General features: G+C 36.0%; 2 protein-coding genes across 2 annotated transcripts; one reads left to right on the forward strand and one right to left on the reverse strand.

Annotated features, from left to right (window-relative positions):
• Positions 1-123: 123 nt before the first annotated feature.
• On the reverse strand, positions 124-7,251 carry LOC144546654 (Tetratricopeptide repeat (TPR)-like superfamily protein). The gene is made up of 7 exons (XM_078295186.1): positions 5,684-7,251; positions 4,807-5,132; positions 2,747-2,931; positions 2,308-2,478; positions 1,849-2,049; positions 1,363-1,614; positions 124-773 (listed from the first exon to the last, which is right to left on the reverse strand). The coding sequence occupies exons 1-7, from the start codon at positions 6,829-6,831 to the stop codon at positions 333-335; spliced, it is 2,724 nt and encodes a 907-aa protein (XP_078151312.1). The 5' UTR covers positions 6,832-7,251; the 3' UTR covers positions 124-332.
• A 10,937-nt stretch (positions 7,252-18,188) lies between these two features.
• On the forward strand, positions 18,189-21,662 carry LOC144547046 (uncharacterized). The gene is made up of 3 exons (XM_078295653.1): positions 18,189-18,613; positions 19,702-20,143; positions 20,601-21,662. The coding sequence occupies exons 1-3, from the start codon at positions 18,243-18,245 to the stop codon at positions 21,435-21,437; spliced, it is 1,650 nt and encodes a 549-aa protein (XP_078151779.1). The 5' UTR covers positions 18,189-18,242; the 3' UTR covers positions 21,438-21,662.
• Positions 21,663-23,074: the final 1,412 nt, after the last annotated feature.

A 23,074-nucleotide genomic window follows, 5' to 3' on the forward strand; every position in this document is an offset into this window, starting at 1 on the left:
GAGAACAATTCGTCAGATTATAAATAGACAATTTTCTTTACTTTCTCCAAAGTAGTGTGCTTGTGAATAACACCGACAACTCCTTTTCGTTGAAAATCCATATAACATAAAAACTACCCGTAGTAACATGCTTGGCAGAACCGCCAAATTAACAATAAGTAAACAATTAAAAATCCAAAATCTTTACAATGCCCCAAAACCTGAGTTAATATATTGAAAAACAGCAAGGGAAAATTCTAGTTCTAGCAGAAAAATGGTACTACATCTATAACATAAACTACTTCCACAGGCAGACAACATGGCAATTTATCTTTTTCCTTTTCACATCCAAGTTATTGCCGGCGCTGCCTCTTGATTCTCTCCAGTGCACCTAACTGACTTTCACTGGCAGCAGCACCCTCATCCTCTCCTTCCTGTTCGTCAGTGACCTTCTTTGCTAGCTCACCAAAGACAGCAGCTGGCACGCTCTTCTGAGCGATTTCTATATTTTCATCATCAGAGTCACTTTCTGGAAGATCAATCTCTTCCGCATTTGCAACTGCCATTTTGGTTGTGTCAGGCTCGGGTTCTGCTACCTCAGCACGCACAAAATTCAAAGCTCGAGCTGATGAATCCTTGTTGGCAGCAGGATTTGATGAATCAGCACCTAGCTGCCGTTCCAGAACACTCATTTGATCCTCCGGGAGACCAGCACGCTTTAACGTGTCAACAGCCTCCTCTACAGTTAGCTTCTGATCCTTTTGCATTAAATACTCGGGTAGGATGAAGTGTGTCTGCAATTAAGAGCAAAGATAGATGGTGAAAAAGTTAATGCTAGTTCAGTATTTGAAAATTTATATAGTATGAGGTGCTTTCAGTAAACTTCTAGTTTTGATTTATGTTTAGCGAGACTTTATAGAATTGAATGAACAAAACAAAATCCAAAATTCTTAACATTTAGGGGTGAAAACAGATTGGATACGGATTGGATATTGGTAAAAACCATATCCGTATCCGTTTTATTTTTCGGATACGGATACGGATCGGATTACAAAATATACAACTCATTATAAAATTTATCACCAATATAATCATATTTTTAATCAAAAGGTACCAACAAAAAATATATAAGCTTTATTAAATAATACCTGTTCATAATATTTATCTAATTATAATGGTGAATAACATAAATTTTTTCATAATATATATTAAACTATATGGTATATATCAACTATTCGGATAATGATAATTAATATTTAAAACCGTATCCATATCCGCATGGACATTCGGATATCTGTATCTAATTTTCGAATACGGATCGAATATTATTCGCTCCATTTTCAATCCTATTAACACTACTATCCAAAAGAACTTCAAACCAACCTGAGAGTAGCTGGCAGTGACGCTACGGCTGATTCGTAGCATTTCTCTGAATGTGTCCTCATTGCCATGCTGAATTTCGAAATCTTTCCACTTCTTCCAGAAGTCAGGGTCAGATCTTGGGTCAGCATAATTTGATGAAAACACAAATATAGCACGGGCTCGGTCTATCTCCCCAAGATTCCTCTCTAACTCGGCATATTTCAAGCACATTGTTTTTATAGCATTTGGAGGCAGACCAGATTCTATTGCTTGCTGTTGGAGGTGAAAAGAAAGAGCAGTCAGTTCACTAAAACCCTAATTTAAAAGTTCACCTTACCAACCCATGCGCTACAATTACACACTGTATAAACATTGTTTTTCCATGTAACAAAAGGTCAGGGCAATGAAACTGACCCAGGTTATGTTTTTACAACCCAGACTATTAGTTGCCAAAAACAAAACTGATCAAGTAAAATTTAAGAGAGGTTTCATATGACAGAACATTACCTCATAAATCTGTCTAGTTTTGGGTACACCATAGATCTCTGCAGCCCGTGCAATGTAAATCTCATACATACTGAGCTTCTCATTGTCCGCAACTGCCTTTACAGACCGATCATAGACATTCATTGCACGTTTCGCTAGCCCGTAATCCTCTTCAAGTTTTGCATACTGAAGAAATAGTGGCTTGACCTCCTGGGCAGGAGTCTGACAAAACAAAATTGGAGAAAGTGTTAAGTTATTTCCCACAGGAAACACAATACTCAGTTAGCTGTCATTTCATACTGACCGATCACTACCATATTATTTCTATGATATTTGTACTAGATAGAGAGAGTCATTCTTATACCAACTTAATTTCAGCTCACAAAGCTAATTTTTTTAAATTTTCTCCAAATGATGGCATTGCTCTCTAAAATGCCTGTTTATCACTTGAGGAATTAGCTTAATATCAAATTTATTTACCTGATCGATTGCTTGTTCAAACAGTTCTCTTGCACGATCCAGCTTCGACTTCCCATATCTCTTCACAAACTTTGAAAGGTATGTAACCCATATGTCCCTTACATGTGGGTACTTAAATATTTTCACGCCTCTCTCATATACCTTGAATGCATCCTCAAAGTACTTATTTTCCTGTAGAAACAAAATAAAGAAACGAAATAAATGTTAGCAAAAAAGGAGAAGATGTCCCCACACCCAGTGCCGAAATTCTTAAGTGCAGTGTTGCCCTTTACAAAAAAAAAAAACTCTTTTTAATGATCTTATATATCTTGCAAATGAATGATATCTGAGGAGACTGTTGAAAATTTTTAATACCAGATACCAGTTTATTCAGTACAAATAAAGCCTAAAAGTTTAAAGGTACAACTCTTCTGTTGTTGTTATAGACAAATTTCAGTACCTCTAGAAGAAAAGCATAGTTGAGAATGATTTGCGGAGTGGCAATTCTCAGATCAAGAATTCTCTCATAGACAGCACGAGTTGACTCTAGTGTGCCAAGGCTCTCCTCCAAATCTACATAGAAACTCCAGAGCCTCAGTGATTTGTGCAATCTCATCTGCACTGGCTCATTTCCTTCAGCAGCAGCTGCATAATTAAAGAATAAGTTAAGACCAGCAAATCAGTAAATCAATTCTTCTTGGTTCGGTTCACAAGCTTGACTAGGCATACTATAAAGAAATGGTGCACAACAATTGAACTAAATTACCAGGATAATAAGCTAGTACTAGCACTATAAACACCAATAGGGCAGCCAGCAATATAGAACAGAAATAGTTTGAATATGTGTGGAGGTGCTCAGATCTATTATGAGCTATTCTAATAAATTCCAGAGTTTTACTGGGAAAATATATTAAAATAAAATCTATTACGAGCAATACTATGAGGCTGTGCTCCAGAAGCCTGTCGCACAGAGGAAGGGGACGGGAGAGGAAGGAAGGGGAACGCGCTCGTGTTACTCCGTCTACACCCCAAATCGGGGGGTACGAATTTCGCAGCTTTGTACACTTGATTTCCCCCTGCCACAGTGCCGTCTCCCCTCCTCTCCTCTCCTCTCCTCTCGGATCTCCTCGTTTCTGGAGCGAGTAAACGAGGCGGGCAGCAGCGGTCTGAGCGCGTCTCCCCTCCCTTCCCTTTAATGAGCGTTACCCTCCGCGTTCTGGAGCACAGCCTGAAGGGGGAATTTCATATATCCCCCTCAAAAAACTTGAAATTACGTATTTCCCCTTCTAAACTTCATAATATCATATTTACCCTTCTAAAGTTCAAAAACTCACAAATTTACCCAATTTATTAACTTTTCTAATAAAACTCATTTAAAATTTGTAAACTACCCATTTTATCCTTCTCTATCCTTTCTTTTTATCGTCTCTCTTCATTCCAAGCAACACACAGTATTTACCCTTCTAACTGTATGTAACGAATATCTCAGTTTGTGACAAATATCTCAGCGTCATCCAACTGTTTGTAACGAATTCAAACCAAAGTGGATAAACTGAACCAGGGTTCTTTAATAAATCACACAGTATTTTAGTGTGCTTGTGTTCGCAAATGCGACATGGGTGATTTGGAGGTGTTGAAACAGCATGACCTATCAGGGCCAGTGACCCTCCATTGAGCAGTTCAGGACTTATTTCAGTCAAATTGATTGTGAGTCTATGCTGGCATGGAATAAGAAAATAAGAAATAGGGCCTTTGGTGCTACAGTAACGGATCCGGGTAACTTTGATTTTGTTTGCTTTTCGGATGCTTCTTGGATCCAAAACTGGGATAGTGGGTTGGGTTTTATTTTTCACAAGGGAGAATAGTTGCTGGCATTCAGAGTGCAGGCATCAACGGCTTCATGCCCTCTGCAAGCGGAGGTCAAGGCCTTATTGGAGGCAGTCAGGTTCGCAATAGAAATGAGATACGTCATTTATAAATTATCATATGCAAACAAATCCTGCCAAGCAATCTAGCCCAGTGGTCAATTATCATATGCAAACAAGAATAATTACGTCATTTCATTTCAAGCAAGCAGAATTTGGAGTTTCATGTACCCCCTCAAAAACAATAGACATAAATGATTGGTATGTATGACTGTATGTGTGTTGCTTGAGATTTCTGTGGGAACGAATAGAGAATAAAAAGAAAAGATGAAGAAAGGGTAAAATGGGTAATTTATAAATTTAAAATGAGTTTTATTTGAAAAATTAATAAATTGGGTAAATTTGTGAGTTTATGAACTTTAGAAGGGTAAATATGATATTATGAATTTTAAAGGGGGGAATATGTAATTTCAAGGTTTTTGAGGGGGATACATGAAATTCCCCCTACTATTAAAATTCTTGAGTTTTACTCGCCAAACTAACTCAACACCAAACCCAACAAATTACACTTTTAAAAATTCCAGGGAAGAACAACAATGCTAGGCAACATGCGTAACATTTCATAAAGATAACTAAAATAAAGCAAATGGATTACCTCTCCTTTTAACCTCAACTGATGGCTCAGCAGTAGCCTGTTGCATCAACTCTATAGCCATTGTGAAGTTCTTATGCCTCAATTCCATCTCAGCCCATTCACACCACACAGTTGCTAGATGATCAACAGCCTTATAATTAACCTGAGTTGCTTTCTTAAAAATCTCCTCTGCACTGTCAAGTCGGTTATGCTCCTCATACATCTTAGCAAAAGCGATCCAAAGTGTGTGCGGCTTACCCACCGCCTTTGCCGGGTCTACCGTCTTCACGGCTTCCACGTAGGTTGAGGCCTGACGAGCAGGGTCACCTTCAAATAGCTTCACACGCCTGTCATTAGTATTGCTATTAGAAAACTGTTGAACGACAGTTGAAATCATCATTTGACGCTAATACTGGTACTGGTCTAAGTTGGTTCATACATTATCTGGCACCCTATAGATCTAAATTGTCTGATATAATAATAATGAGATAAATACATACAAAAACTGGCCAATACCTGAAGGGTATGCTAATGGGCTAATGGCGTATATGTTGTTCATGAAAGGTATGCTAATGGCCAATACCTGATGTGAGAATAGCCTGTTTTCCTTCAATATATGGTTAATATCAATGAAAACTAACAGTGTTACTCACTTTAAAACTAAACCAGAAGTGACTCGTGCTTCTGATATTTCATGCTAAGATTAAGTAGCATGCAAGTCCAGTCTGGTACAATTAAGACCATTGTAACCTGCAACCTCTCTTTATTTCCATTTTTGTCATGGATTACTTTCATACAGTCGAGCATGTGTATGTAAAAACAAGTACTGATCGTATCAGTATCATTAAGGTAACTTGTGCTTACATGTAAACTGCCAAGATTGTATAAGAAACCTGACCTGTGCCATTGTTCGACATTATGGGGATTCTGCCTTAAGAGAACACTATTAAGCAACTCCGGCCTCCTGTCAAACAACCTCTCAAAGCGTGCCAGTCTCAGATCTGTGTCATCGTCATCATTCAACCAACAACCTTCTAGAAACTTCTTCGCCAACTTCTCGACCCCATCGTTTCCCCCCTCTCCATCATCCATCTCACCCTCAGAATCATCCTCTGCTGCCTCCAATTTTGCAGCAAGTGCACTTTGTTCAAACTGAGCATATGCATCAAATATGACACTGAAATCCCGCACAGTGATAACTGTGCTAATTCCTTCCTCGAATATGTCACGCGCCTTTTCATACAAACCTCTCCTGACGTAGTAGTCAGCTAAAGATGTCCATAACCGCCCGACCTCATCAGTGAATTTGCGGATCCCACCCCGAATTATTGGATCCACCTTCAGACCCGATATCTCTGTAGCATGCTTAGTTAGTAGATCACACAGCTCTAACCAGAGCTGGTGTTTAGTCTTCCCCTTAATTGAATAAAACGAGTCGTCATTCAAGACAGAAGCAAGCCTATCAGCAGCTTCCTGCCACCGCTTGGACTGGAGAAGAAAATCAATGAAATCCTCCACATGAGACGGGTCAAAAACAAGGTAGCGGCGGTAAACCCGGAAGGAGGTCTCCACGGGCACACCAGGTAAAGAAACCAACTTCAGATAAAGTGGCCAGACCCGATCATGCTGTGTGACCGGCAGGGCACGCAACGCACGGTCAAAGGTGCGGCGGGCCCGAGTTAGTAGTCGCTGGTCTGTCAAGGAGGAGAGATACATGATCCATATCCTCGGCATACGGTGCATGGTAACAAGCGCTCTCTCAAATGTGTTGTTAAGAGATGAATAGGATGGATGGGTGATTGGGAAAGGTCGAACTGCATCAAGTCTCTCCCGCAAATAAGCATGCCACAGTTTGTAGCTACCGGGCAGAGCTTTCAAAGCGCGCTCATACAAAATCGAACGTTTTTTAAAGGGAGCAGAGGCACGAGCGACAAGGTACCGCCACCAACCCTTCAGTTTGAAGGGGTCCCGGAGAATCTCTTCTTCGTAGGGTAGATCCTCTTCTGTTGGGTAAAGGTCTGCGGGGATTTCATCGTTCACCACCATTTTTTGGCAGAGATTTGAGAAGAGGTGAAGGTCGGAGAAATGCTGGTTACTTGACAAACTAAGAGAGAAGGTTTGGAGTCGCGGGCAGTCTTAACTCTTGAGGGCTTAAGCAAGAAAGAGAGAGCCGCCGCGGCACCAGGTTGAGGAAGGACCAAGCACTAGTTTTAGGGAGAAGCACCACGCCTCCAGCCCAGCACCAAATTGAGAGAGAGAGAGAGTAAGGAACAAGGTCGCGCAAGGGGTCGGGATGGCGGGCACGGCGGTGGCTGTCTTTGCAACGGGAGAGAACCAAGACGGTATAGACTAGGGAATGAGCATCCTCTGCGTCTCTGCGATACAAATAACTCTCAGGCCGAAATTATTTTGGTGCCGGCATTTGGTTGGGCCTAAAGCCCTGAACCATCATATAAGGGTTTAGACAAGACTGCTCACGGGCCGAGTTGAAAGTAATTGAAATTGAACTCGTGAATTCTAGTTTATATTTCAGGTTGTTTCGGAATTCTAGTTTATATTTCATAAGTTATTCGGGCATCAGTTCACCATAACTATTTTTGGAATTATAGTTCTACAGTTTCTAATAACCTAAACTTTTAATCAAATGAAATATATTTTGGATAAAACGATTTGGTTGTTCGATTGATGTAGTTTAGTTCGGTTAAAATTTATAATAGTTCGATTTTCAATATATGGTTCATTTTGACAATTAATGAACCAAATTCGTATTACTAACTTTCAGTATATAAAATAATTTGTGATATTTTTTTTTAAAGTGCATAAATAAAAATTTCGTTCTAGTTTATATTTCATAAGTTACTCGGGCATCAGTTCAACATAATTATTTTTGGAATTCTAGTTTTACAGTTTTTAATAACCTAAACTTTTAATCAAATCAAATATATTTTGGATTAAACGATTTGGTTGTTCGATTGATGCAGTTTAGTTCGGTTAAAATTTATAATAGTTCGACTTTCAATATACGGTTCATTTTGACAATTAAAAATCGATTAATCAGATAAACTTGTAATATCATTAATATATCACATTAATGCCGTAATATACGCAGATAAATACACAAATTATCAAGTTAATGCTCGTATTATAAGCTCACTTAGAATTTTATAGTAATTTGGTTATAAAATTTGATGCGTTTGATTTGATTTATACTTTGATTGATCAAATTATTTGATTGGTTGGGTTTATATTTATACAAACCGAATAAAAAATTCAATTAGAACTGAATCGGACTAATTAGACGAGTAGAACTGGGGTGTTTCTAAGTTCACCAAATTCTCTATAAATTCAACTTTAAAACTTATCAGATTGGCTTCAAACGATGAATTCAAATCATTAAAATCTTTCTACCTTACGAATAATGCGTCTACATGTGAAAATTTTAAACTTTCGATTTAATTTAGTATGAAGTCTAGTGGTCAAAATTAAAAAAATTATAAATTAATTTTAATGCATTAATTTTTTGAACACCTTTTGACCACTCGATTCTATACCAAAATAATTTTAAATTTTCGCATGTAGACGCATCACTTATAAAATAGAAAGATTTCAATACTTTGAATCCGTCGTTTGAAGTCAATTCGATATGTTTTAAAGTTAAATCCACAAAGAATTCGATGAAGTTAGGAATACCCAACTTCTACTCCTAATTAGACACCCTTTTAAATATAAGAATAAATATCAAGATTGCACTAAATTAAAAAAATGAATAAACATTCGAAAGACTCTTGCATGCGATTCTTTTTATAAACCATAACAAGAAAAAAGATTTTTATGAAAATAACATGATTATTTATTTTATTTTTATTTTTACAAAAATCATAAGAATTGAAATGTCATTTCGATCACTTTTTTTTGGACCGAATTGTTATTTCAATCCCTGCCGTTTTCACATATTTTGAAAAAAAAAATATGTTGACAAATTGTAAAAATACCTGGGACCGAATTGTCGGTCAAAAAAAAAAAATTCGGACCAAAATGACATTAAGGTTCTTATAATTTTTGTAAAAAAAAAATAATTATGTTGATTGTATAAAAAGTTTTTTTTTCTAATTATAGTTTATAAAAAAATTCCTCACATTCAACCTCTCACTTTAACGTGACTTTGAATTTTTATACTTCTCCAGACTGAAACAGGGATCAGCGACGGACTTGGCGGTTCAAAGCACAAACTCGTCAAACCTTCCATTCAAAAGTTCAAAACCCATTAACCAGCTCTCGATCAAATCCAGCGACCAGCTGAATGAGTCGTACTGTTTCAGACAAATAAAATAAAACGAGATCTAGACCCCAGATTATACTGTAAAGAGTGTACTGCATCTCAACCGTCTGATTCTGATTGTTGGAATTTAAAGACGACAATGAAACATCCTACGGCTAGTACTGCATCCACCTTAGTCGGTTAGAGAAGGGGATTCAGATGCCAACTCCCAAGGCAGGTTTGGAGGGAATGGACAGTAATTTCCAGCTCCATTTCCAAGTTCCAACTAGACGTGTTCATCGGTTTGGTTTGGATTGGTTGATAGGTAAACTAAAGTTATAATTCGATTTCAAAATTAGAATTGAACTGAACTAATTTAGCATTTCAATCGAACCTAACCGAATTAAAGTTTTATTTTAGTTTGTTCAGTTCAAATTAAAATATATTGACTTTTTTATTTAAAGCAATTGATTTATAATAAATTGAAATATATTAAAAAAATAAATCGGAATATTAACAAATAAATTAAAATATTTAAAGTAATTGCTTAAGAAATAAATCGGGATATTAAGAAATAAATCAGAGAAGACTATACCAAATACATAATATATAAAAATTCGATCGTTTCGGTTATTTTGATTTTGAAAATTTTCAAACTAAACCGAATCGAAGTTATAATTCGATCTTAAAAATAAATAAAAAGAACCGAACCATTTGATCCAAACTAATTCGGTTTAGTTCAAAACCGACTAAACCCGACCCAATAAACACCTTTAGATCCAACTACATCAAAACTGTCCGTTTCTAGCCTATTTGGAATCGTTAAGGCCGATGATGGAGAATGGATGTCGCTACAACCAACTGCGTCAGTTATAGGAGGGGATAGGAATCCATTTAAAAGGACCCGTATATGGGCCTGTCTAGCCCAAAGGATGATTAGCCTTTGTTCTAACAAGAGGACAGCGTTTCTTTTCTTTTTCTTTTTTGACCTTTTGCTTCTTTTTTTCCTTTTCTTTTCTTTTTGTGTTTGCAACGGTAACTATTGCACATGATAAGTACCCCTTAAAAAAACACCGAAATACCAAATTGAATTAGACACGACACTCTAATTCATGCCCCAGAAACAACCTCTGAATCAGGACTCATTGACTCAGAAAAAATAATAATAGAAACTTGTGTTTGTGAGAATAGAAAATAATGCCCAACCAGTAATTATGTGCTTATCCCATGAGATTGCTATATGCAAAAAGTGCATCTCTCAATTTCTTAATTCATCTAAATTATTTTAAATTCTAAAAATAGTTTCAATTGAATAATCATTTAATAATTAAATATCATTTAATAATTAAATATCATTTATTGTCAATAAAATATCATTAATGTCATTGATTGTCATTAATTGTCTTTTATTGTCAATTAATTATCATTAATGTCATTAACACATTCTTAATTATTATTATAGCTAATTAAAATCTTTAATGACATTAATTCATAATTAATTTGTCCTTAATCTGTCCTAAATTTGAATGAGATGTAATATTACAGATTTTGCAAAATAGCTCTTGTGAAAAATTAATATTTCAAGATGGTAAGGAAAAAAATTATAAAATTTTCAGTTTTGGTCTGCTGCACCAATCAATGTTTTCTATGCCCAAGATTGTGTATTTTGAACTAAAATTCAAACCATATATTTTTTAAAAACTAGACTTAAGCACCTTTCTGGAAATATAAAGAACACAAAAAATTATTTATTAGTTTGTGAGAAAATTACATTTCAATCTCGGATTCCATTTTTGAAAACAAATTGTAGTTGTCTCTGTAATTTTTAATTTCACACAAAATTCGTAATATTTTTGTATTGCAAAATGTAGTTTTTCAGAAACTAGACTTCATTATATTTCTAATGATAGGTGACATACAAAAATCCATTCAGCTAAATTCCAGATATGATATTTTGAATCTTACCAAAAACAGAAAAACTGAACACAAAAAAAACTGCGCTGTACTTGTTTTGTTATTTTTGTTTATCTTAGTAAAACGGTCTAAACTCCATGTTTTATTTTAGAATCCCCATCTACATATCATAAACTAATGTAAAAAATTTAGATCCACAAATTTTTTTGATTCAAACAGTACCAAAATAATTTAATGCCTTGAGAACAAAAATTGACAGATCTATGAACAAGAAACTTGAGAGGAAGTTAACCAAACACTTGTGCAATTAAATTAGCACTAATTAAATAGTCTAATTGTCATAAAAATAATCCAAAGCTCTGATACCACTGTAGGAATTTCATGTGTATGTCAAAAGGGTAAAAATAAAAAAAAATTAACTCAATACACAACGGATCTCATTTGTATGACAGTTGCAAGCAATATTACGTTAAATAAATTCTTGAGCATCTTATGTGCTTCAAATAAAATTAAATAAATTTATTTCTCACATAAGATGAGATAAGAATTCATACCTAAAGAGATTGTCAAATCTCTTGTTAGAGAAAAGTCGATTTTTCTTCTAGATCTCTTAGAACCGTCGTTCTTTTGGAAGCACTTCTTGGTTCACCTTGAACCTAAACGACGAACTACCACACCTCTTAGATAGATGGATGTGAAGTTCTAAGCTTAGATCCAACCACCTCTTGATCTTCAAATCAACAAACTATTTGATTTCTTGGTGGCTAAACCTAACAAGATGAGATGAGAGATGATGGTTTTTGGACTAGGATTCAATTTCACAATTTTTGGCCTAGAACAAAAAGATGGCTGCTGCTGGAATTTTCGGCAAAGGTAAGAATGGCAGAAAAATTAGGTGAATTTCCCTTAATTACACCTCCTTAAATAGGCAAGGGCTAGGGCATCCATTTGTGTAATGTTTAAATTAATTACACACATGCTACTAGCCTTGTTTTGCCATATTATGCTATCTTTAATCTCATCTTGTGATTGGTTTAATAAATTAATTTATGAACAAATAATATTATTCATATTATTATATTATACAATATTTATATTATTCTTATAATGCATTCAAACATTATACTAAATAATATTTGCATAACTTCATAAATTTATTTATGGTATAAGCATGTCATATTATGACATTTGATTTTAGCATTTCATCTCATGTATTTAATCTTATACATCACTATGAAATGTAAAATATTTGTTGTTTCTTTTCAGTTGGTGTGACCGTATAGAAGATCTATGTCATCTTGGCAATAATATACAACTTTATATTATTGACTATAAGAGGTTCTATCATTACATTATAGTTATCCAAATGACATAATAATCATTTACTCAATCCACTAATTTCGTGTCTATCATTGTCACATGATATTCGTTTTCTTGATCGTGTCATTTTTGCATTATATTCGTTTTTTTGATCTCTCAAGTGAATTATAATTATAACTACATCAGTTATATTGCATGCAATATAATTTCACTTTACTAAGGGGTCCGGTAATATCATAACTCAAATTGAGGGACAATGATAATATTAACATATATATTTCTTCCGCACAAGTTGTACACAACAAACTACTATTTCATTCCTATCTTAAGATAGTATTTAAATAATAATCACATTATATATTTCTCATGTGAAAAACCTATACATCTTATATCTAAGATTCTAAAGACACAATGGAAACATTAATGATACAAAACACAATCCATATATTGTTTCATTCATTTAGGTCATGTTCAATATATGAAATACAGATTTTTATATATTCATGTAATTAAATGATAATCCTTTATCAACATTTATATAACTTCAATGTACTTTAATCTACATGACAATCTTTTTTGGTAATTAATGTTGCTCCTTAATTATCACGATCGTGAACTTATTTAGTGATTAAATATTTCTCATCTTAGGAGTTCTATGATTCAAGACCAAGAGCATCTTCTTGAATACTTTCAAAGATATAACATTTAAATCTCATGAAACAAGAATAATAATATTCGTAATAAAATCATGAACAACACATAAATTATTATTATTAAAATATAACTTTTAAAACACACATCCTTCAGAAATTTTTTATTACAGATGTGATGCCATCCACAGTAGCCCGATCTAGTTTGGTCTTAATTCCGAAAAATGAAGATGCAATTCAAGTTGGAGATTTTCGGCCAATATCAATGTGCAATTTTATGTACAAACTGATCTCTAAAATTCTGTCTAGAAGACTGAAGCCATTCATCTCTGTGTGTATTTCGAAAGATCAAAGCGCGTTGCTGTCGGGCCGAGAAATATCTGAGAATGTGATTTTGTTGAGGGACTTTCTTCACTCTTTTTGCTCACCTTTATACAAAAATAGAGAATTTTGCCTTAAAGCAGACTTCTCAAAAGCTTTTGATTGTATGGACTGGGATTTTTTAGAATCAATTATGCCGATTTATGGATTTCCTCCAAGTCTGATTGCATGGATTATGGGTTGTGTTAGATCAGCCAAGTTCTCAGTTATTATTAATAGAAGAGGGGACGGGTACTTTAAGCCGCAATGCGGCCTTCGGCAGGGGTGTGCGATGTCACCGTATCTATTTATCCTAGGGATGGATGTTCTTTCTCGTAGCTTGTCTCATCAGCTGCAAATCAAGGCGCTGCAAGGTGCAATTTTTGGCCCCTTGGCCCCACCTTTAGTAGCATCTATGTATGCAGATGACTTGTTATTGTTTGGTGCAGCTACAGTTCAAGAGGCATCGGTTTTATGTAATCGCTTGCTACCTTTTCGGAGGTATCGGGCCAGCATGTAGGTCCAGAAAAAAGCTCTGTTTGGTTTAGTGGAGTGACACCCGAAAGAGTCAAGAGGCAGTCTCGCAAGTTCTGATGGTACCACTTGGGAAGAATTCAACAAAGCACCCAGGGGCTCCAATTGAGACAGCACATGCCTCTTATGATTTTTTGGTTGGGAAATTCTCAGCCAAGCTCCAGTCTTGGAAGGGTAAAATGTTAACTCTTGCGGGGCGGTTAGTTTTAATTAAATCGATTCTACAATCAATACCGATCTATTACATGGCAACGTCTAGAATTCCAAGTGGGGTTATGAAGAAGATCACTAGCTGCATCAAAAGATTTTTCTGGGGAAAATGCGATAATCAACGGTATCTAGCATACGTGGCTTGGGATAAAATTGTTGTGCCAAAGGAGTGCGGGGGGCTGGGAGTTTGTGACCTGGACACTATGAATGAGGCGCTTTTAATGAAGTACCTCTGGAGGGTGGCAGCCGGGTCTGAGGCATAGTGGGTGACAATTGTAAAGGCGAAATGGAGAGCTCGCTGTGTACAAATCAGAATATGTCAAAGGCTCTTGTCCTTTACATGTTGAAGCCCTTGCGCTAAAGGAAGGTGTGAATTTGGCAAGTAGCATGGGAATATCAAATTGCATCTTTTTCTCTGATTGTCAGGTGTTAGTTGAGACATGTATCAGACTGGCTTCGCCAATAGATACAGATTGGAGAGCTTTTGCCACAATTTTTTATATCTGGAAAATCCTCAAGGTGCAAAGAAAGTTTGAGTGCCGCTATGTGCCAAGAAGCCAAATTGTTTTGGCTGATCATCTAGCAAAGCAAGGTAGATTGAATGGTTGGAGATACACTGGGTATACGTACCCCATTTTCAATCCAGCAGGGGTTTAAATTTTGGATTAAATAGAGAAAAGGGCTAGATCATTGACAACAAAATGTGGCATTATATGTAATAGCTTGTTTGATCAATAAAGTATGCCTGCGGGCTTTTGAGCAAAAAGACAAAAAAAACGGATCGAATACAGAGATATAATCCATACTGTTTTCACTCCTAGATTAATCATTAATAGCATGAGAAACAATCATAAACCCACACTTGTTGGAATTCAGATCCAATGAAGTAATCTAATTTTTGAGTTTTAGATTAGGACCGTTTGATTCGAATCTGCGACAATCCATCCTCAAGTAAAGCACACACATTCCGAACGACCGATTCAAATTCCGAAACGATCCCAAACAATAGATTCGAATTGGACGATCCCGATCCAAAACCCAAAAATTGATTTACAGGGGATCCGGATACCGCTTGCTGCCGCTGCCGAGGTTTAAAAAAAAATCAAATCCTAAACCCTAATCAAGTGTAAAAGCCCACTAAACCCTTGTTACACCTTTGAATCGTTAAACTAACAGGGGTACACTTTGGAATACCAAATTTACCCTTAATTAAGTGGACGGTTCTGATTGGTTTAAACAAATTTACCACTGTATATTTGGTTTCCACAGAAGCATCACTCAAAAAACAATTGAAATTTATAATTTATCATTAAAAAGGTTCTGATATCAAAATAATTTTCATTCTTTAGTACAATTTCTTACATTAATAACATCAATGTCAACGAATCAAAACACCATATCAAGATGGGGTTTGACATAATAGCTTATAAAAAAAAGCTCACATCTTGAAAATGACATTTAAAGCGGAGGTTAAAAAGGCAACAATGTTACTGCCAATGGCAACTACTGGTACTAATTGCAAACCATCTCAAGTGTATACTTCTTTTTGTTTCTTCCTGCCACTTTTGCTATTTAATTGCTCAATCGATGCCAGAACACCAAGAAAATAGAGAAGTCTACAACATTGGACCAGTATGTATCAACTGATCGGGCAATCCAGTAATTGCATAGAAGACCCAAAAAGCAATCTTTTTCAAAAAACAATCTAAAGAAACAACTCCTTACTTCAAAGATAAGAACCCATTATTATCTAATTATTCTGTTGAGTCATATTATAACAAAATTCAATGGTTCCTATTTTCCAGTGGTATTTTTCATCACCAAAAACATTGGAAGTCTAAGGTTAGAGTTAGTTTATATCAATTTTACCAAACATTTAAGCAATCATTATCTGATGACCTTGATAACGACAGCATCACATCACAAGCACAGACTAAGACAGGAAACAAAGCATGTAAACTCAAAATTCATACCAAAAACTCTTAAAAGAAATAAACAAACTTATATTGCAAGTAGTATTTCCGGTACAGAGCAAATCAACTCTATCAAGAAACAAGATTTGGAAATGACCTATTTATTTCTACTAAACAGTCAACACATCAAAGAACCAAACCACCCAGCTTTCTAAACAAAAGATAAAACCTACCAATAAATTTCAATTTTCTCACAGTAAAACTTGACCCGAACCGAACCGATCAGATCCAATCAAATTAGATGGGGCTAAGGAGCTGGTAAAGAGACGGCTTCGGATCTGAGTTCATGCCTACGACAATAATCAAAGGGATGAATCCGATTTGCGCCGCCACTTTCGCCTTCTTCATAGCCCAGGTGCTCCACACCTTCACGCACTTCACCGCCGTGCTCCCCTCCGACGCCGTCGCTGATCCGCCCCGACCCGACTTTGCCACCTTTCCCTTGCCCTTTGATGCTTTGGACGCCATTAGAGAGATGCGCGCTTTGATCAGGTGCGATAGAAAGGTTGGTAGAGAAAGGACGACTTGTCAAAGGGGTTTAACGAACTAAAACCCTAGGTATTTCTTGGTACGAACTTTGGTAAAGACTGTATCTGCGTAGGACCGTTGGATGGACGGTTGCGATGCTCTTAGGACGGACCTAGCACCTGACAAATGTGTCTCTGTAAAAGTGGGTCCCACGCGCACTCTTCGGCCTCCTTTTTTCCATACGACTATACGAGGGATTTTCTTTCTTTTTTTTTTGAGAGCTTGACAGGGGCTGTCAAGGTGAGACTATACGAGGGATTTTCGAAGCAATAAAATTTGTAGTGACCAAATGAAAAAAATAAAAGTTATTGTGAGTTTAACTTTCAAGGTTTACGAATTTAGTTTCAATATATTTAATTAGTTTTAAACAACAAGTACAAACCGTACAAATAGTATATTTAATTACTTGTTTAATTTATTATTTTATAAAATAATTTAATGATAATTTAATATCTTTTGGAGCTCAAAATTTTTTAAACTAATTTAACGATGAAAAATGAGTGGTACTATTTTTTTTTTTAACTTTAAACTTATGATCATTTAACTTTAATATCGAATGAGCTCAAAATTTTACAAATTTGAATAAAAATATTTTCTTGTGAATACGCATCAACTAAATTTCAACAATTTTAATTCCTCGTTTAAATCTAATATGATTAATATTGAATAAACTCACAAACCACTTTAGAGAACTTAAACTCATGCCACCTTTTATTTAAATAAAAGTATTTTCTTATGAACATTCCATATGTGTTTTGAAAAAAATAAAATTATATATACTTAAAGAGTATTAATGAGTTAAAATATATTTTGAAGTCAAATATTGCCATGGTGATTCAAATGCATTTTTATAGTGCAATTGCATTCACCTTTCATTGATATTCTTCTACTCCAAAAAAATAAGGTTTTTTATGAGCTAAGAGGAAAACAAATTCTTACTTTACATTTCAATCATATTCCTTTTTAACATTTAAATATAACCAAAATTTTATTCGAAAGTAATCATTCAATCAGTATTTTAGTGTTTACCCAACATAAATCAATACTATTTAGCTCTTACATTAAAATAAAATCATTATTATATTACAACTCACCACATTATATCGGACTTATATCTAACCATTTAATTTTGCACGAGCTCTCAAAAAAGAAACCACAACACGAAAAACGGTATGAATTGAAAATCGTTAACATTACAAATTCGGTACTAAATTTCTACACTCTAATTAACCCATTTCATACTGTTTCGGAAAAAGAAAGGAGTATAATTTGAGTGGTGCTTTCATTAACGTTAAAAAAAAAATACACTTTTGTTAACTACCTCAACCTTTTTGCAAATACCATGTCCGTAATTGAAAACAAAATTTTGCGATATCTCATCGGAAACAGAGAAAAGAATCCAAAGACAGTTAGACAAACAAAAGAGGTACTCTCAGCACTAAAATTATTTAATTATGTTCCAGGGATCGACATGAAAACTTCCAGCTATGTCCTCTACGGTACCGGACCACATACACTACTCGGCCTATAGAACATGGGGTGCGTTTTGTGATTTGTGCTGCATTAAAACGAACAATTCAGATCTCATTCTATTCGGTGCGGTATTGTACTGGATCTAAATTCCCTATCTTCCAGTTATCCTAAAACCTCCGAGAAACCCCACTAAACCACCAGTGAAACCTCGAATCCAAAACTATCCATTCCATACCAATGGCAACATCTTTCCACCTCTTCCTCCTCAAACCCCCGCCGACCAAATTACACTTCTTCCCCTCTCCTCCTCTCCTCAAACCCCCTCTTAAGCTCCTCCCCACCCCTCTCCACGCCGGACGCAAGAAGAAGAAACACACCGGCGGGCGGATCGAGGGGCCGGGCGAGGTCCGACGTGAGGCGAAGGAGAAGGCTAGAAAGAAGAGCCGCCGCATAGCGGAGAACAAGTTCTACCGGCGTAACAAACAGGCGACGAACCAGGCCGACTCGTTCACCGAAGAGGAACTGGAGATACTTGGCCTGGGCTACGACCGGGCCGTACGGTTTATGGACGGGCCCGACGATCCCAGGCTTCGCCACCCCTACGACTGGTACTGTACCAGTGCTTTTTTCTCATGTGGAAATTTTTGTAGTAAAAAAGTGCATCCAAAATCATTTTGACACTCTTTCTTCCACAGAGTTTACGGTGTTTTATCCAATATAACACATTGTAGTTGTATCATTGTAAGGTGTAACATTTAGAAATAAAAAAAGGAGAGGAAATTGTTACATGTGAACAATTGCTTATCAGGTTGTTGGGGATTGATTTAATCGCTTCTTATGACAAAAAAAAAAAAAAATATGATCCATAGATATATGAAATAAGCAGAGTTAGAATATGGATAAGTTATAACTGGTTATTTGCTATTGTGGTCACTGTCTGGCAGCGATGAATATGCCCATATGAATGCTGATGTAACCATATGATAATTTGCAATCACAGCTAGAGAAATTATTATGATGAATCACTTGAGGTTGAGGACTTCCCTAAAGTAAGCCATATAAGATATATTATACCACATGTAGATACCCCTATTCTTCTTTTATAGAAGTAAAAGTTTGAATAGATTGCAAACAGTGTGAAAATGGTTCTATTTTTGTGCTTCCATCATATTCATGCCTCTATTTTTTAATAGTTAAATAAAATAAATCCTCAAACTGAAATAACAAGATAAACACCATGTAATATTTATATCTTTCTATGAGCGTGCGCACACACATAGAAAATATGGCAACTTTGGTTTTATTTTGATGAAAACCTAGAGCTTGAAAACACAATATCCATAAATGCCCACATTGGTGGATTTTTTTGCAAGTCCTTTGTGCCTATTAAAACAAAGTTGTTGTTGCAAATTTGTATGTGCACACATTGAAATCTAACTAGCTCTTTAGTACAAAATACAAATCATTGGTGAATGATGATATATCAGGATAGAAGTTTAATAGTTTGAGAAATTTGTACAAGTTGGCTGGTATGAGGGGAATTTTTTTTTTCTACAAATCTGAAAGAAGAGCTAGAATTGATCTCTCCACAGTTCTGATGCATAAGTAGCCAACTTCATGAAAACTACTAAAATCAAGAGAGAATTTATTCCAATTTCCAATATGAAACTAAATGAAAGCCCTGCATTTAATTAAGGTACAAGTACGGGCAGTACGGGCCATTCTCTTGGAGGGGCATAGTGGTGGGTCCACCAATCCGAGGCCGGTTCTCTGACGATACTGTCACCCTAATATCAGAAACTTCAAATCATGAGGAATGGGAAAAAATTGAACAATTTGAGATGGCAAAAAAGTACTCGCATCATCTTGAGAGAATGGATCCTAAAATTGGTTTAAAGCACTATTGGGTGTTTGTGCGGCATCCGAGATGGAGGGCATCAGAGCCTCCCTGGGAGCAGTGGACATTAGTTGCTGAGGTGGCAGTCGAGGCCAGTAGGAAAGAGAGAACAGATAAGTGGAAACTAATGCTCCGCCTTGGGAATAAGACACGGGCTGCAATTACACAATGTGCTGCGTGGTGTCGGCCTGATATTATATATGTCAAGAAGCCAATATACCAGTGCAGGTTTGAGCCTCAGGTGAGGTTATTTCTTATTCATCTTGACTTGTTATTTTGGTCCCTCCGTTTATATATATATATTTTTTTTGTCAGCAATCTCCAGAATCCTGTGCATTTTATCATGAAAAACTTCAATTTACTAATTTTATAACTTTCACTACTGAGATTAGTTAGATCTCGTTAATTTTTTTTTTCCTTTATTTTAGCAAAACTGAAAACTCGAGTTCTAGTTTTGCTCATTTACGCAGTTGAAAACAATGTCCATTGAAAAGTATAGGTATCAAGCACCATACAACACTTGTATGCCTCTTGTGCTTCCCCAAATGCTCTAGCACTAGCACATGACTGTTCTGGTACGGTACCTGTAATGACATCCTCTCATGTGTCAAAACCACAATTTTTCTTACCACCTTCAAGTTTATTTTTATAAATTGGTCCTGCATATCTCATTAATTTTAATATTTGTTTTACTGTAGATTGACTTCTTTAGGCCTCTCGGCCCCATTTTAGACCCGGAGACTGAGAAGGATTTTCTCTTTATTCTTGATCCAAATTCACCACCTTGCACCTACTTTCAAGGCCTCTGCAAGATTTTAAAAGTGAACCCAAAATCTTATGTGGATGATGTGGTAAAAGCATATGAGAAACTAGACGAAGAGGGCAAATCACGATGCCTTCAGTTTTTACTAGGCAACCACCCAACTGAGTTACTCCACCCATTTACCAAAGAATGGAAGTTGAAATTGGAGGAGATGGAATTGGGTTGTGATGCACCCGACGAAGACAGCGATACTGAAGAGTCAGATGGGACCCATGTGTCAGAGTGGATCGAAGATGATGGTGAAGAAGAGGAAGAGGATGTTGTTGATGATGATGATGACGATGATGAGGAGGTTATTGATGTTGGAGACGAGGAAGAAGAAGATAGAGAAGAAGACACCCCAGAGGAGAGTGAGGAGTATTGGGATCAGCTATGGGAGAAGGCAATGAAGAGCAATAGCGAAATGGAAAAGTTGGTTGAGAGGAGCGTGAAAACCTCAACTGAGTTTTATAAGAGACAAATGGAACAAGAGGAGATGATGAGAGAAAAGGCAATGGAGAATGCAGTTGCTGTTGAAGAGAGAAAGAGGGAAGAGGAGAGAGAAAAAAAGAGGGAGGAGGAAAGGAAGCAGAGGGTGAAAAGTAAGATGCCGCCTGGTTTATTTTTGAAGGCAGCAGTACGTCCTTTCACATACCGGAATCTAGTTAAGGAGATTGTATTGATGCGGCATGCCATTATAGATGGAGATATTAGCCCCTCAAAGACTATGTAGTTTAAGGGTCTATAGGATATTTTTTAGTTATTCATTTTATTATTTTTATATTATTTTATTATCGGTGTAGATCGGGACATTGAATTAATGTTATAGAGATTACAAAGAGTCGAAGAGATGTGTGACTGGGTGAGAAAAAAGTAATGTGTGTATATGCAACTCAGTGCAGCAAAGCAATTTTGAATTGCTAAAAGAATTTAAAGACGAACACTTTTAACTCCCTTATTTGTTAAATTTTGAATTGAATAGTGACAGGTAAAAGATTTGTGTGGGATAAGGTAATTATGAAACTTTGACCAATGTACTTTGCAGCTCGTATTGTTTGTTGACCATAATTCGTGACACGTGTACTAGGAAGTACAATCAGGGACCTAATTATGCATTTATGTGATCAAGCAGTGATGGTGGTGCTGGGTAATTTGGTCGCATATTTTGTCCTGTTACCATCTGTTGGTAAATTCATCTTTTCTTAAACAATGCATACGAGTGGGAATCTGTTGGTAAATTAATACGAGTGGGAATCCTATGTTGCGCACCTAGCTGTTATTTTCATATGGCAGGTACCATTTGATTTACAAAAAAAAAAGGATTGTAGATTTTACACACGGAGTTTAGAACAACAGAAACAAAATGGATACATCATATTTAGGTGCTGTTTAGTCTTACATTGCAGTATTTTTCCTCCTTTCTCAGATTGTCTAGGTGCCGTTCAGTCTTACGTTTCCTCCTTTCTCAGATCGTACTATGAAGTCCAAATTCTGGTACTGTAACGCTCTTCGTGCAAAATTCTGGTACAAAGGTGGTTGCCTATTAAACAACTTTGAAGCAGCTGAACAAAGGCCATAACAACCTTTAACTCTTGAAAATTTCTGGTGACGTGCAAAATCATGCTGCATGGAAATAGATGATGGCTACAAGCAAATAAGAAACTATTGTAACAAATAATTTGTGCAAAATTATTTTGGTGACAAGCTACTAACGAAAATCTAAGAGTGCAAACATTTAGGGGGCATGAAGCTTGCTGAGGTTGTCGGAAAGGAGTCGTATAAATCACAAATTATAAGTTAACTCCATTATTTAGTTCATCAAAGAACAAACTTGCTAACAGAAATTTGAATTAATCTGCAACCAAATTCTAAATCATTCAGCATAACTAACATATTTACTACTTACTATCATTTGAAAAATTTCATACGGATAAAATTCAAGTTGTAGTTATAATCAAATATTCTCATTGCAAACTAGTAAGCAATAAGATAGCACTTAACTAGAATATTTTGAATCACTGTTATTTCACTAGTTACAAAATCGTACTAAGTTTCTGTACATTTTCCTTTTCTTTTGCGCCGACGTAAAGGATTGCAATATTACCAGTTAGATAGCAACTCCATCTGACAGGTTCAGGCGTTCAGCTCAAGAGATATACCAAATACAAGTTAATCACTATATTAAACTGTCATTAAAAGTACTACAATAACAAAATTATATCATTAATCTAGCAGAAACATATAACACATACAAAGACTACCACATCATCAATTCTGAGCCAACTCTATTGGGTCGAGAACAGGGACAAACCATGTTGACCCCCTTTCAAAGGGACATGGTACCACTTCTGTTGTACCGGCATTTATGTG

This window comes from Carex rostrata, chromosome 30 (genome assembly GCF_964058835.1).
Source record: "Carex rostrata chromosome 30, lpCarRost1.2, whole genome shotgun sequence".
Taxonomy (NCBI): Eukaryota; Viridiplantae; Streptophyta; class Magnoliopsida; order Poales; family Cyperaceae; genus Carex; species Carex rostrata.